Source organism: Argopecten irradians, chromosome 3 (genome assembly GCF_041381155.1).
Source record: "Argopecten irradians isolate NY chromosome 3, Ai_NY, whole genome shotgun sequence".
Classification (NCBI taxonomy): domain Eukaryota; kingdom Metazoa; phylum Mollusca; class Bivalvia; order Pectinida; family Pectinidae; genus Argopecten; species Argopecten irradians.
This window is the reverse complement of record NC_091136.1, coordinates 30,994,475-31,009,725: the sequence shown is the minus strand read 5'-3', so window position 1 is coordinate 31,009,725 and position 15,251 is coordinate 30,994,475. Positions and strand designations below refer to the sequence as shown.

The following is a 15,251-nucleotide window of genomic DNA, read 5'->3' as shown; positions in this document are numbered from 1 at the left end:
CATGCAAGTTTCAGCCCAATTGCACCGGTAGAACTTGAGAAGAAGTTCAAAATGTGTTTTGGAGATGGCGGCTGTGGCGGCCATCTTGGATTACTGATCGACCCGAAAAATAACATCACTTTGTCAGGACCATGTCAGGATCATTTCATGCAAGTTTCAGCCAAATCGTACTGGTCGAAATTGAGAAGAAGTTCAAAATGTGTTTTCAAGATGGCGGCTGTGGCGGCCATCTTGGATTTCTGATCGACCTGAAAAATAACAACACTTTGTTAGGACCATGTCAGGATCATTTCATGCAAGTTTCAGCCAAATCGTACTGGTAGAACTTGAGAAGAAGTTCAAAATGTGTTTTCAAGATGGCGGCTGTGGCGGCCATCTTGGATTTCTGATCGACCTGAAAAATAACAACACTTTGTTGGGACCATGTCAGGATCATTTCATGCAAGTTTCAGCCAAATCGTACCGGTAGAACTTGAGAAGAAGCTCAAAATGTGTTTTCAAGATGGCGGCTGTGGCAACCATCTTTGTTGGGACCATGTCAGGATCATTTCATGCAAGTTTCAGCCAAATCGTACTGGTAGAACTTGAGAAGAAGTTCAAAATGTGAAAAGTTAACGCACGGCGGATGGCGCATGGCGGATTGCGGACGACGACAGACGAAACATGACGACTATAGGTCAGATGACCTAAAAATTAATTTTGTCTCGAAAAACAATCCATGAAATCCAAGTACTGATTGTGTGATCACAAAAACCAAATAAATTGTTTAATATGTATGTTTTTGTTAATAAGACACATATATACCACAATTAAACATCAGTTATTGTTCAAATGATGGGTATCGTTTATGCTTTGTTGACGATGGAGCTTCTTTAAGTAATGTAGCCTATATTTAATGCATAACTCAAAGATTGAAGAAAGCTAAATTGGTGAATTTAAATTCTTACCTGAAACCATGAAACATATCTTGGCAAAACAGGGGTTACTCACTCACAACAAACATATAAACAAGAACTGCCTGACTCTGTGGGAACAGAAGAAAACTAGCTCTGAAGATTGCAGCTAATGGCTAATTCTGAACAAACTTGACATCTAAATATTTCTGAGAAGAAGGTTAGACTGTCGACTCTGAACCAAAATGACTCGTGAAAAGCAACTTGACTCAACATTAAGAAGTTTAACCAGGAAAACTTGACTCCCAAAAGCTACTGAGAAAGCCCTTGACTCTGAGTTAAAGTGCCTCAACTCATGCATGGAAAATCTGACTCCAATGTTAAGCTACATAATTCACATATAAAAACTAAATATTTTAAATATAATTCATATAAAGTGTAAAGTCTATTGGGGAAAAATAATGTATACTATGGTTATATGCCACAGGAATATATTGCATTGCATGTACACTAGAAAGTAGTAGGAGCATTTAAGTTCTATAGGTTATGGCATGTTATTTGTGCTATTCTATTGGTTAAAATGTTCCCCTTTCCTAAAAGATATACTACAGGTCAGTTACAGTTCATGCAGAACTGATTTAAAGGACTTACCTCTGCTTACCCCAATTGGACCCCGCCTGTCCTATCCAAAAGGGGTCAGATACAGCCAAAACTGTTCCCCTTCCCTAAAGAATGTTTCTGGCCAAATTTGGTTACAATCCATCCTCTATGACTAATCCAATTTTTAAAGGATTTATCTCTATTTCTCTGGTAAACGGGGCCTCACTCCTCCTGTTCCAGAGGGGTCAGAGCCAAAATTATTAGATGCTTCTGGCCAAATTTGGTTACAATTCATGTAGAACTTTAAGAATAGTAGCGATTTAAAGGAAATGCTGATGGGCAGACAACGGATGGACGGGCGATAGACGCCACAACATGACATAAGCTCAACGGCCCTTCGGGCCAAGTGAGCTAAAAACGGAGAATGATATATGATAGCGATTTAAAGTGAATGTTGAAGGATGGAATGATGCCGGATGGATGCTGGATGATGGATGCCTCACGCTGGCATAAACTCACTGGCACTTCAGCTGAGATAAGCAAAATATATGATGAGTACCCATACTGGTATGTTGTTTCTAATGATACTGGGCCCTTACAGATTATTTTACAAATGTATAAAGTATGAAACTGAAAAACAAACAAACAAAAACAACTAATTATGGCAAATTGTATTAATAAAACAAAAAGAACAAGGTATTTTTGTTATTTATTGCTATAATCATTGACAAAAACTAAATACAGAATGTCTAGAAAGTAGATCAGACACTGGTACAAGGGCAACACTCACAGGCTCTCCTCCATCTTGTTGAAACATGGTATCGAAAGCTGAAAATTAAAATATAGTTACTTGCATTGTCTAAATTGAATGTGCAGTGATGTGACATTCCCACAAGTTATCTAAGTGGAAATCTGCAATATTTCTAATATGGCCAGAAACTCTTCAACCGTTCATGAAAAACATAAATACAAATCTATATTTTTGGAAGCCATTTGCTATGTAGTCAGTCAACTTTAACATCGGCTCCAAGATCAGAGGTCATGGACAAGATCATCCAATAATTTATAAAGGGTGAGACTTCTATTTTTGTTGTTTAGAACAGATTGTTATAGCGTTTGTGGGATAACCTACCTTGAGTAAGTTCAGCATAGCGGTATTGTGATGATCGGTAGAAGATCCTCAGTGTGGGGAGACACCCTGATGTTATGTCCAGTGATGAAGTGGCCTTTCTGTAGCATTTACACAGACATGTTACAGCAGCCTCCATGTCCTCTGGCAGAGACAGAGTCTGAACCTCTGAAACATTAGGTAATTATGTAAAAATAATCAGTATTGATACTACCTGACACAACTTAAGCATCATAATGATACACATTTACAAATATTCCAACTATATACACACACCATCAAACCCAACTGTTACTGTCTAGTATAACCTCACAATGACATCCTGTCAAAATTATGATTCGCTTTCATTGGTTTGATTACATAGTTTAACGTCCTATTAACAGTTACCTGTAAAGCCTGTACAGGAAATTCCTTGGAAATCACCACAGGAAGTAAGTTTAATAGCAGTTGTGTAGTCCCCAAATCTACAACTCTCGGTTGTTTCTACAAAAGAAAGATGATCAAGGTTAGATACCAGATAAATATGGTACAGTACATGGTTTAAAAGTACAGAGATGTTAATTTTGACATCGCCAGCAGATATAATCCATGTTTACTTTGCAAAATTGAGCTTTAAGACCAGAAGTCGTCACCAGGTTCTTCTGGAGTATGGTAAGTATTCTACTGTCAGTCATCCACAAGGAATAATGTTAGATAACCAGTTCAAAATAATTTATCCTGAATGCAAAAGAAACAAAAATGTTCTAACCTTTGACCTCTGACCCTGGGGAGAAAGCAGTGACCTGCCACTCAACCTTGGCACTGCGTGGTAAATATGGGATAACAACACACACAAGAGAAGGAGTAGATGTCCCATCACCACATCCATCATCCTGGAAGGTAAGTTAGTCATAGAAATTGTAAGTAATACCCACAGGGATGGTTAGATCAAATTAAGCTCAAATTATATGGATGATAAACGGTAAAGTTTTCTAGCTGAGCTCTAACTTTGCAGTCCCCCCCCCACCCCCCGCACATTACAGAGTAATCTCCCATGTAGGAAGGTCTCCATTATGAAGTCATTATTTTGTGAGTGATTTTTTTTTTTTTAAATATGACATTATGCTTATGAAAACATGACAGAATAATCCAGGGCTGATAACTCTGTAAGATGAAAATATCAAATGAGTAAAATTTAAATTTGATGCCTGTGTCTTTTCAATATTGCACGTAATGAATAAAATGAATATCCTTTCCATTCCATTTGTTATTTCTCTGTATCTTTACATGCAATAAATGTACATGTTTACTTTAAATATTTCAACTCCAAATTACAATATTAAAATTTTATATTAAATATTAAAATATAAAATTTAAATATAGCATTTAACATTAATTAGTACCATTTACTTTGATTTCCAATAGCAATATTTATAAGAAACTGAATTCATCAAACAAATCTATAACATTAATTAGTAGTTGATGCCTACCTCATGAAGAGCCTTCAGAGCCCTGCTCCACTCCTGTTTAGCGACGTCTATGTATTGACAGGAAGTGACATAACATACAACACTGACCACATGACTGAGGTTACACCCGGGACTCTGTGCGTCGAGGACACGTACAACATGACGTAGTGACAGACGACTCTCCGTGGTAATACCTCCCTGTACAATATTTAACGATCCTGGCACCATGGCAATCTGACCTGCTACAAATATCCTTCCATCCACCTAGAGCAAAGTAACACAATTTTGGTTTTTTGCATGTCCTGTTCACAATCATTTAACGATAAAGTTTAGATGATAGAGGAAAGCATCAGTACCTGGAGAAAAATCACTAACCTACAGTCAGTACCTTGCAACAGTTCTATATGTATTTGGAACTTACAACCTAGTGATGGAGTCTAGTTATAATATGTTTAAATAATGTGATCACTTGACCAGTGTTACAGATCAAATACATGTGTGAAAGCATTAACTGAATAACCAGAATTTCAATACAAATAATAGTTAATAAACAAATCAAAACTGGTTAGAAAATAAGATAACCACAATTTTGGAAAGAGCATAAATAAATGTTTCACAAGAAACTTAACTGACAGTAACATTCTGACTGTAGGTCCCAATGTTGGCTGGGGACCAGTGAGAGAACCAAACTAACAGTAACAGCCTGACTGTAGGGCCCAATGTTGGCTGGGGACCAGTGAGAGAACCAAACTTACAGTAACAGCCTAACTGTAGCGCCCAATGTTGGCTGGGGACCAGTGAGAGAACCAAACTAACAGTAACAGCCTAACTGTAGCGCCCAATGTTGGCTGGGGCCCAGTGAGAGAACCAAACTAACAGTAACAGCCTGACTGTAGGGCCCAATATTGGCCGGGGACCAGTGAGAGAACCAAACTTACAGTAACAGCCTAACTGTAGCGCCCAATGTTGGCTGGGGACCAGTGAGAGAACCAAACTTACATTAACAGCCTAACTGTAGGGCCCAATGTTGGCTGGGGACCAGTGAGAGAACCAAACTTACATTAACAGCCTAACTGTAGCGCCCAATGTTGGCTGGGGCCCAGTGAGAGAACCAAACTTACATTAACAGCCTGACTGTAGGGCCATATGTTAGCTGGGGCCCAGTGAGAGAACTAAACTTACAGTAACAGCCTGACTGTAGGGCCCAATGTTGGCTGGTGCCCAGTGAGAGAGCCAAACTTACAGTAACAGCCTGACTGTAGGGCCCAGTGAGAGAACCAAACTTACAGTAACAGCCTGACTGTAGGGCCCAATGTTGGCTGGGGCCCAGTGAGAGAGCCAAACTTACATTAACAGCCTGACTGTAGGGCCATATGTTAGCTGGGGCCCAGTGAGAGAGCCAAACTTACAGTAACAGCCTGACTGTAGGGCCCAATGTTGGCTGGTGCCCAGTGAGAGAGCCAAACTTACAGTAACAGCCTGACTGTAGGGCCCAGTGAGAGAACCAAACTTACAGTAACAGCCTAACTGTAGCGCCCAATGTTGGCTGGGGACCAGTGAGAGAACCAAACTTACATTAACAGCCTAACTGTAGCGCCCAATGTTGGCTGGGGCCCAGTGAGAGAACCAAACTTACAGTAACAGCCTGACTGTAGGGCCCAATGTTGGCTGGGGCCCAGTGAGAGAGCCAAACTTACATTAACAGCCTGACTGTAGGGCCATATGTTAGCTGGGGCCCAGTGAGAGAGCCAAACTTACAGTAACAGCCTGACTGTAGGGCCCAATGTTGGCTAGGGACCAGTGAGAGAACCAAACTAACAGTAACAGCCTGACTGTAGGGCCCAATGTTGGCTGGGGACCAGTGAGAGAACCAAACTTACAGTAACAGCCTAACTGTAGCGCCCAATGTTGGCTGGGGACCAGTGAGAGAACCAAACTTACAGTAACAGCCTGACTGTAGGCCCCAATATTGGCTGGGGCCCAGTGAGAGAACCAAACTTACAGTAACAGCCTGACTGTAGGGCCCAATGTTGGCTAGGGACCAGTGAGAGAACCAAACTTACAGTAACAGCCTAACTGTAGCGCCCAATGTTGGCTGGGGACCAGTGAGAGAAGCAAACTTACATTAACAGCCTAACTGTAGGGCCCAATGTTGGCTGGGGACCAGTGAGAGAACCAAACTTACATTAACAGCCTAACTGTAGCGCCCAATGTTGGCTGGGGCCCAGTGAGAGAACCAAACTTACATTAACAGCCTGACTGTAGGGCCATATGTTAGCTGGGGCCCAGTGAGAGAACTAAACTTACAGTAACAGCCTGACTGTAGGGCCCAATGTTGGCTGGTGCCCAGTGAGAGAGCCAAACTTACAGTAACAGCCTGACTGTAGGGCCCAGTGAGAGAACCAAACTTACAGTAACAGCCTAACTGTAGCGCCCAATGTTGACTGGGGCCCAGTGAGAGAGCCAAACTTACATTAACAGCCTGACTGTAGGGCCATATGTTAGCTGGGGCCCAGTGAGAGAGCCAAACTTACAGTAACAGCCTGACTGTAGGGCCCAATGTTGGCTGGTGCCCAGTGAGAGAGCCAAACTTACAGTAACAGCCTGACTGTAGGGCCCAGTGAGAGAACCAAACTTACAGTAACAGCCTAACTGTAGGGCCCAATGTTGGCTGGGGACCAGTGAGAGAACCAAACTTACATTAACAGCCTAACTGTAGCGCCCAATGTTGGCTGGGGCCCAGTGAGAGAACCAAACTTACAGTAACAGCCTGACTGTAGGGCCCAATGTTGGCTGGGGCCCAGTGAGAGAGCCAAACTTACATTAACAGCCTGACTGTAGGGCCATATGTTAGCTGGGGCCCAGTGAGAGAGCCAAACTTACAGTAACAGCCTGACTGTAGGGCCCAATGTTGGCCGGGGACCAGTGAGAGAACCAAACTAACAGTAACAGCCTAACTGTAGGGCCCAATGTTGGCTGGGGACCAGTGAGAGAACCAAACTTACAGTAACAGCCTAACTGTAGCGCCCAATGTTGGCTGGGGACCAGTGAGAGAACCAAACTTACAGTAACAGCCTGACTGTAGGCCCCAATATTGGCTGGGGCCCAGTGAGAAGAACCAAACTTACAGTAACAGCCTGACTGTAGGGCCCAATGTTGGCTAGGGACCAGTGAGAGAACCAAACTAACAGTAACAGACTTACTGTAGGGCCCAATGTTGGCTGGGGACCAGTGAGAGAACCAAACTAACAGTAACAGCCTGACTCTAGGGCCAAATGTTAGCTGGGACCCAGTGAGAGAACCAAACTTACATTAACAGCCTGACTGTAGGGCCATATGTTAGCTGGGGCCCAGTGAGAGAACCAAACTTACAGTAACAGCCTGACTGTAGGCCCCAATGTTGGCTGGTGCCCAGTGAGAGAACTAAACTTACAGTAACAGCCTGACTGTAGGCCCCAATGTTGGCTGGGGCCCAGTGAGAGAACTAAACTTACAGTAACAGCCTGACTGTAGGGCCCAATGTTGGCTGGGGCCCAGTGAGAGAACCAAACTTACAGTAACAGCCTGACTGTAGGGCCCAATGTTGGCTGGGGCCCAGTGAGAGAACTAAACTTACAGTAACAGCCTGACTGTAGGGCCCAATGTTGGCTGGGGCCCAGTGAGAAAACTAAACTTACATTAACAGCCTGACTGTAGGGCCCAATGTTGGCTGGTGCCCAGTGAGAGAGCCAAACTTACAGTAACAGCCTGACTGTAGGGCCCAATGTTGGCTGGGGCCCAGTGAGAGAACCAAACTTACAGTAACAGCCTGACTGTAGGGCCCAATGTTGGCTGGGGCCCAGTGAGAGAACCAAACTTACAGTAACAGCCTGACTGTAGGGCCCAATGTTGGCTGGGGCCCAGTGAGAGAACCAAACTTACAGTAACAGCTTGACTGTAGGGCCCAATGTTGGCTAGGGCCCAGTGAGAGAACAAAACTTACAGTGACAGCCTGACTGTAGGGCCCAATGTTGGCTGGGGCCCAGTGAGAGAACCAAACTTACAGTAACAGCCTGACTGTAGGGCCCAATGTTGGCTGGGGCCCAGTGAGAGAACTAAACTTACAGTAACAACCTGACTGTAGGGCCCAATATTGGCTGGGGCCCAGTGAGAAATGCCCTGTACATGCATCGTACTGCGGCCTGCTGCCTGACTCCCATAACAATCCATTAGTAGAGTTACATTCTTCGGAAGTGATGCTTGGACACAAACTCTGAAAAAAAACTTTTTTTTAAACTACATTTTCATATAAAGCATTTTAGATCACTTGGTATGTAAAATGTTGGTCTCTTTTAAAAGTCATTAAAAATGTATTCTTTCATTAGTAGGTGAATTGGACTGATTCACCCATCATGTTCCTTTTTAGTACGAATATAACTGTAAATAATTCTAACAACATTTACACTTAGTCTATAATGAATAATTAGGTAAATGTTTTCTTGCCTGACAGGTGGATTTAGTTTAAAGTATGTCTTGTAGATGGCGTTCACTTTAGCAAAGTCCTCCATTTTCTGTACATAGAGACAAACCACAGCTAATTGTGACATCTCCCAGCCAACACCAGATACCCGCTAATGAAGAAAGTGCAGAATGACAACCAGCTAAATGAGACAATATCAAAAATTTGACAGTTTCAATCACTGGACCTTATACCAGCCACTGCTGGGGGATTTCCATTTTGGTTGATTAGACAGGGTGTCAAAAAGTTGTTTTCTTTATGGCAGACAATATCAAAAGTAGTTTGAAGTTTCAGACAATCACTGGACCTTATAAATATAAGACACAATATATTTACAGCCACTGGTAATGACACTATGGGGGATTTTCCATTTTGGTTGGATAGACGGGTAGGTTTACTACAAAATTAAATATGATAAATCATTATTAATTTATAAATAGAAAATTTATATTGTTTTTTACCTTACCTTTGACCTGGTCCATTGCTGTCCTTGTAGCCTGCTGTATATCTGTGTCATACTTAGCGACCACACCTGTTACCCACAAGTTTTTCCCTTGGGTTTTAATGGACAGTTTAATCTCTTCTAGAAAATAAATAATCCAATGTACTGTCACCTAGCAAAACCATTAATTTTTTTCTAGGGACATTCATAGATTCCTTTGTTAGATTTCTGTTTTACTAGTCGAAACGTATAATGTGACAAGACTGAAACAATGATTAACAAGATGAATGATTTACAATTATGAATTAAAATTAAACTATTGAATACTGCATCTTGTTATATACTTTGCTTAAGCACTGAAAACCTTTAATTGTCATGTATCATGTCAGTGATTCCACATAAGGTTCTAAACTTCTCTTTCTACAAATTCTCACCTTGTAGAATATCGTTACTGACACCATGAGTTCCCTCCCCTGGCATGTCTCCATCCAAATCATCATCCCCTTCTTGTAGCAGGTCATAGTACACATCCTTGCTTGTCTTCAAGTGTAAACCCTGAATCTGCTGGGCCTGGTTCATGCTAAGGTCCTGATAGCAAACATTAATTTGTGTATTATATACATGTATTCTGATAGCAAACATTAATTTGTGTATTATATACATGTATTCTGATAGCAAACATTAATTTGTTTATTATATACATGTATTCTGGTAGCAAACATTAATTTGTGTATTATATACATGTATTCTGATAGCAAACATTAATTTGTTTATTGTATATATGTATTCTGATAAAAAAATAAAGGATTGATATGGAAATTTGATCATTTCAGAAGGACTTAATGGTATACTGACTGTGTCTTTGTCCTCCAGGTGTGCTTTCTTCAGATTAAGGTATCCCACAGGCGAGAAGGCATCGTCAGAGTGAATCACCATCTCTGGCTCATCCCTGAAATCAAACATTTTATATTAGTGATATAATTTTAAAGATACAAACTTGCAAATAAATTGGTGTATTTGTTGAAGTATACCGAATTGTATGAAAATGGCAGAATAAAATCATTTTTGTAAAATTCTAGGGCATTAACTCATCAATATAACATTTGCAAAAAAGTAATAATCAAAAATATGAACAGTTGTTAAGGCATTTTACATTATTACAAAGTTTAATAAAAAAAATCTGTTTCATTTGTTACACCTGCTGCCCAGATATGGCTGAAAATGACAATTTTCTTTATCAAGGGGCCATAACTCCACCAAAATTTGTCAAATGTTGCAATTAACATTGGTGAGCCATTTTATGCAAAACTCAGAAAACTAAGTTATCATTAATCAAGAGTCTTAACTGCCAATAATATTGGTATTAAGGGGAAATAACTCTACCAAATAGTAATAGGCAAAGCATTTAACCTTGCAACCATCTGTGATAGAAGAAAATTTAGTAATATTGGTACAATATTTCTTAAAAAATATAAACTTCCACGGATAAAGCTTAATTTCAAACCTACACAAAATTGCAATACGGAAATGCATTTTATCTTAACAGATTACAGAGTACAATTAATCTTGTTTTAAATAAGGTAAAATGTTTCAAACTTACAGCACAATTTTCTTTTTAAACAGAGGACAGTCCAGAGTAAATGTTTCATACTCCCCTCCTTCTCCACATACATTTAATTCAAACTTAGTATGCTACAAAATCAACAAGGTGCGCAAAAATAAAAACTTGTAAGACTTGTCTCATAAAATCTCATATAAAATGAACGCTTATGTAAAACCCTATACAGTCTGTATTGATATTTCTACTGAGATAAGGTAAAAATATACTTTTCTGAGAAGGTAAACATAAAAAATATATTATTCAGTTGTTTTTTATCTGATAATCACATTTGCAATCCTGGGAACAAATTAGAAGCTATTAGATTTATTTTCTATGAAATACTTTAAAAGCATACTAAAATAAAATTTCAAAAGACACATAGAGTTGCTTGTAGGAACAAATATTTACCATATTGTGAAGTTCAGGTTGCATCTCTGCTAACGTCCTTCCCAAGTGTTTCTTAGGATTTAAACCTAAACCAAACAAAAACAATGCTTATTGTAAATCTTTGAATTATTTTTACAGTTATCTGAAAAGAAATCTATACATATTTAAAAGATGAAATATTATTTTAACATAGTGTATACTCAATATTTCAATATGGCAATCATTTGAATCACAAACATGTACATACAGAGGGAGGTACCTACCCAGAGATGCCACTTTGATAAGGACAGCTGTGACGTCACATCTAATCATCTCATCAAGGAGTTCAGCTTGATCCCGTCTCCATAGATACGCCAAACATGTGAGGCCTAGTCTCTGACATCTGAAAAACATAAATTCAGTCTTGTAAGACATTCAAATTTGATTAGCACAGACCCTCTTCATTCCATGTTAGGCATTGACAGCTGAATGACAGCTCATGTTTTTCATTATGCATGCATTGATAAGTAAATACTTATATTTTGATATTAATGAACAAAATGGTATATTTTTTCCTACAAAAAGCATGGCTATACTGATCCATTATGATGGTGTATAAAACTGAAAGCTGATCATATATAGTTTGTAGGAGTTGCTATCTTGTATTTGGATGTTCCAGGCATTGGTATTGTTTTTTAAAAAATTATTTTCTTCTAATCTATTTTACATTTATGTCGGTGCTAAAAATGCATAACATCAATCAATCAATCAGTCTACTTGTATATTGTGAGGTACTGATAAAGTGACATGATCACATATTATGTTGTGTTTATCTACTTACACATTCTCCACACGAACCCTCTGGTAGTTAGACAGTATAGCCCCCACTGACACAGCCTCTATTTCAACCTCTTTCTGTAAGAAAAAAAAAATATATCAGCATCTCTTAATCATAAACTTATACATGCATTTAGTTTTTTTGTGTTTTTTTTACATTAAGAATCTGAAGAGAGATTCTTCTGATGAGTATCCACTATCTAGTGTAGAGAAACAACACTTTAGACAATTTCTTTTCATAACTTTACATTATTATATACCTAGTAATATTATTGTATTAAAAAGCAAAATAAAAGGTCCACTACCTTTCTGAAACTGCTTTTGATTTTTAAAATGAGGATAACTTATAAAACGGGTTTGATAATTTTGTAGGATCCGAAAGTTATTATCTTAACACTAATACTACACTTATCAACACCTACTGAACAATTTAATTAATATAAATTCAATGATAATTTTCACAATGCAGGTCATATTATGTTTTCTGCTGTCATCCTAATTACCGCTTGTTAGATGATAGAACGAATATAGGTACCCGGCCTACTATACCTTTCGGCAGGGTACGAATTGGTCCCTATGTGTCGTAGTGGAGCACTGCCTCCGAAAATCACTCGGGCACAGTTTTCTATACTTTTTTGTTGGTTTCCAATTATTTTATGCGTATACATGCATTTACATATTATTTTGTCCAAAACAAACATTACTACCATTCTTGATTTCTACCGTACCGCTCACACAACCTCAAATTCACTATTTCTGGACTTGCCGTGTAAATTCCCTTCCGAAAAACCTTCATATGCATTATTTAAAAAAATTATGCCTCGATGAGAATTTGATAATTTATATGGTTCAGATTTATTGCCTTGTAGGTTAGCAATATCGAACAAGTACGATAAAATGCAAACAAACGTTTTATAATGGTTTGCATGATCATTACACCATTAGCAGTAATAGGCACCTATTGTAGCTCTGAAGACGATACCATTTTCAGTCTAAAAGTCATTTGAGCTACAATATTGCAGCTAGTTAGATGATAAACCAAGCAGTATGATTTATCATGGTACAATGTATTGTAACCCTGGTGAATAGTAGCCCCAATATACCGCTCGGCTAGAGAGAACTTCTCTTTAGCTCGATTGGTTGAGAATCAGACTAGTAACCCAAAGGTCCAAAGTTCAAATCCTGGCAGAGGCAGTGACTATATCTGTATCAAATCATTTGTTCTGCTACATTGGTGCCCATGTAGGGACTTGAGTAAATACTCGGCCATACCCCACATGTATTGCTGTTAACCCCCGGAACTGAGGACGAGTTATATCCTTGAGGGGGGTGTATGTAACCCTGGTGAATACTAGCCTCAATACACAGCTCAGCTAGAGAGAACTTCTCTTTAGCTCGATCGCTTGAGAATCAGACTAGTAACCTAGAGGTCCCGAGTTTGAATCCTGGCAGAGGCAGTGATTATATCAGTATGAAATCATGTGCTCTGCTACAGTATACTGAACTATAGTTTCAATTCTTGTTGGAGTAACAATTAAATAACTTATTAATAATGGTATCAAATATATAATAATAAAACTTATTACATTCATACCTGAACTTTCTGTAATAGTATCAGCAGATCCTCGACCTCGTCCTGTGGGGTGGGGACGTAATCCCCTCCTGTCTCTTTGGCCACTCCCTGGATAGTGTGTCTATAGAGAGGTAGACCCATAGCTTCAGCATACAGGTCTATAGCATGGTGTCCCACAGTCTGGTACATATAACTGTCCATCTCATCTGAAACCAATACAAATAGCTATTAGATGGGACTTAAAATTTGAATAAAAAAATGCAAGGGCTCCTTGCCAAAATATTGTAGCTTTTTTCCTTTTCCTTCTTTTTGAAGTTCAGATTGATTGTATGGTGATACCCAAGAAATCAAATCAAAATTAGATTTCTTGAATATTTTATGAATCGTCTAAGAACAGAAAAGTATAATTATGTACTTTACGTCATTTACAATTAGTTCTGGAAAGAAATTATACATTTCTTAACCTTTAATGACAGTATATAATATACAACACATCTATGAACAATAGTGAATGATACATGCTAACAAGTACAATATACCTGATATATGTCACAGAAAAAAATAATCTTAGATCTTTGGTGTGAAAAACCAAGCGAGTAAGTGCAGAGTCAAATAAATCAAATTGTGTTCACTGATTGTTACTGTAAGTGTAACATCATCCCAGTGTCTCGCTATATTTTATTCGTAGAATGAGGTTTGTAATCGATTTACAGACTTGTGTGATGACTCGATTAAATCTATCCGTACCTTTGTCAGCTGGTCTAAGGTTTGCAAGAGCTACAATCTCATGTCCTTCTGATACACACTGAATCATGTTGTAGCAACTGTCCTTGCCACCACTAAGAATAGATTATAAACATGTGAAGGCATAATTAAACAAACAAATCTTATGAGATGATAGATCATTTATTGCATTACACATTACAAACATTCTGAATAGAACACAATCTACACAACAGAGCTTGTGCTGACACTCCTTTCAGTCATTCAAAACAATATCTGAATACAGTTTCAAGACAAGAATCAAATACATTTATCATTTGTATATATATATACATCCTCGATACTCCAGGGGTTCCGAGCACTTACCATCTCTACACCCCTGGACTATCTCATAGTGAAATTGAAGGCAGCTCAGCGGAAAACATTTGACCAATCACAGACCAGCAAAGATTTCCTCTGAAGACTACAGAGAGAGCGACGCCCAACTTCAAAGCCATACAGTCAACCACAGTGTACCGTTATACGGCTCTTTTGATGTACATCAAACGACTAAATTATCTGTTCTATTCTGTTGCCTCCAGTTTTACTATGAGATAGTCCAGGGGTGTAGAGATCGTTAGTGATAGGAACCCCTGGAGTATCGAGGATGATTTATATAATGAAAAGGGGCAAAAGCATTATCATACTGTACTATTCCAATTCCTGTATATACGGTTATACATGATTAAATATTAACATTGAATTACAAATCATTACTAAGAATATAATTTTAGTCAATAATTACCATATCTGTATCCAGCCCTGGTTCTGGTGTCATGTGATTTCACACTGTCTGTCAGTCTATGGTCAAGAGATTTTCACAGTACATACATATTTCCACATTTGACAACTGAAAATCAGTCCTTTTCAATGTCGTAAGAAAGTCTTATAATAATATTTCTGACTGACATAATTACTAAATTAGATTGAATAGTTGTTTATTTACCTGATCAATGCGACGGTTTTCATGTTGTTTGCAGAAACTTTGGAAGGAAAATTTGTTTACATTTTGATCAGCACACGTGTGTTTTACCGGAAATAAATAGACTTTGAGCATGCGTAAATTCCGTACACGTCAAATCATGTCTGGGTCGACAAAACGT

The 15,251-nt window shown here is 38.8% G+C and overlaps 1 protein-coding gene across 1 annotated transcript; it reads right to left on the bottom strand.

Moving 5' to 3' along the window:
* Positions 1-2,189: 2,189 nt before the first annotated feature.
* Positions 2,190-15,230, bottom strand: LOC138318182 (uncharacterized). The gene is given in 17 exon segments (XM_069260347.1): positions 2,190-2,321; positions 2,626-2,790; positions 3,010-3,105; positions 3,371-3,494; positions 4,092-4,334; positions 8,175-8,322; positions 8,553-8,710; positions 9,030-9,151; positions 9,445-9,598; positions 9,866-9,959; positions 10,611-10,702; positions 11,019-11,083; positions 11,261-11,379; positions 11,818-11,891; positions 13,408-13,592; positions 14,134-14,225; positions 15,095-15,230. Coding segments are annotated over 17 exon segments (2,061 nt in total). The 5' UTR covers positions 15,118-15,230; the 3' UTR covers positions 2,190-2,214.
* Positions 15,231-15,251: the final 21 nt, after the last annotated feature.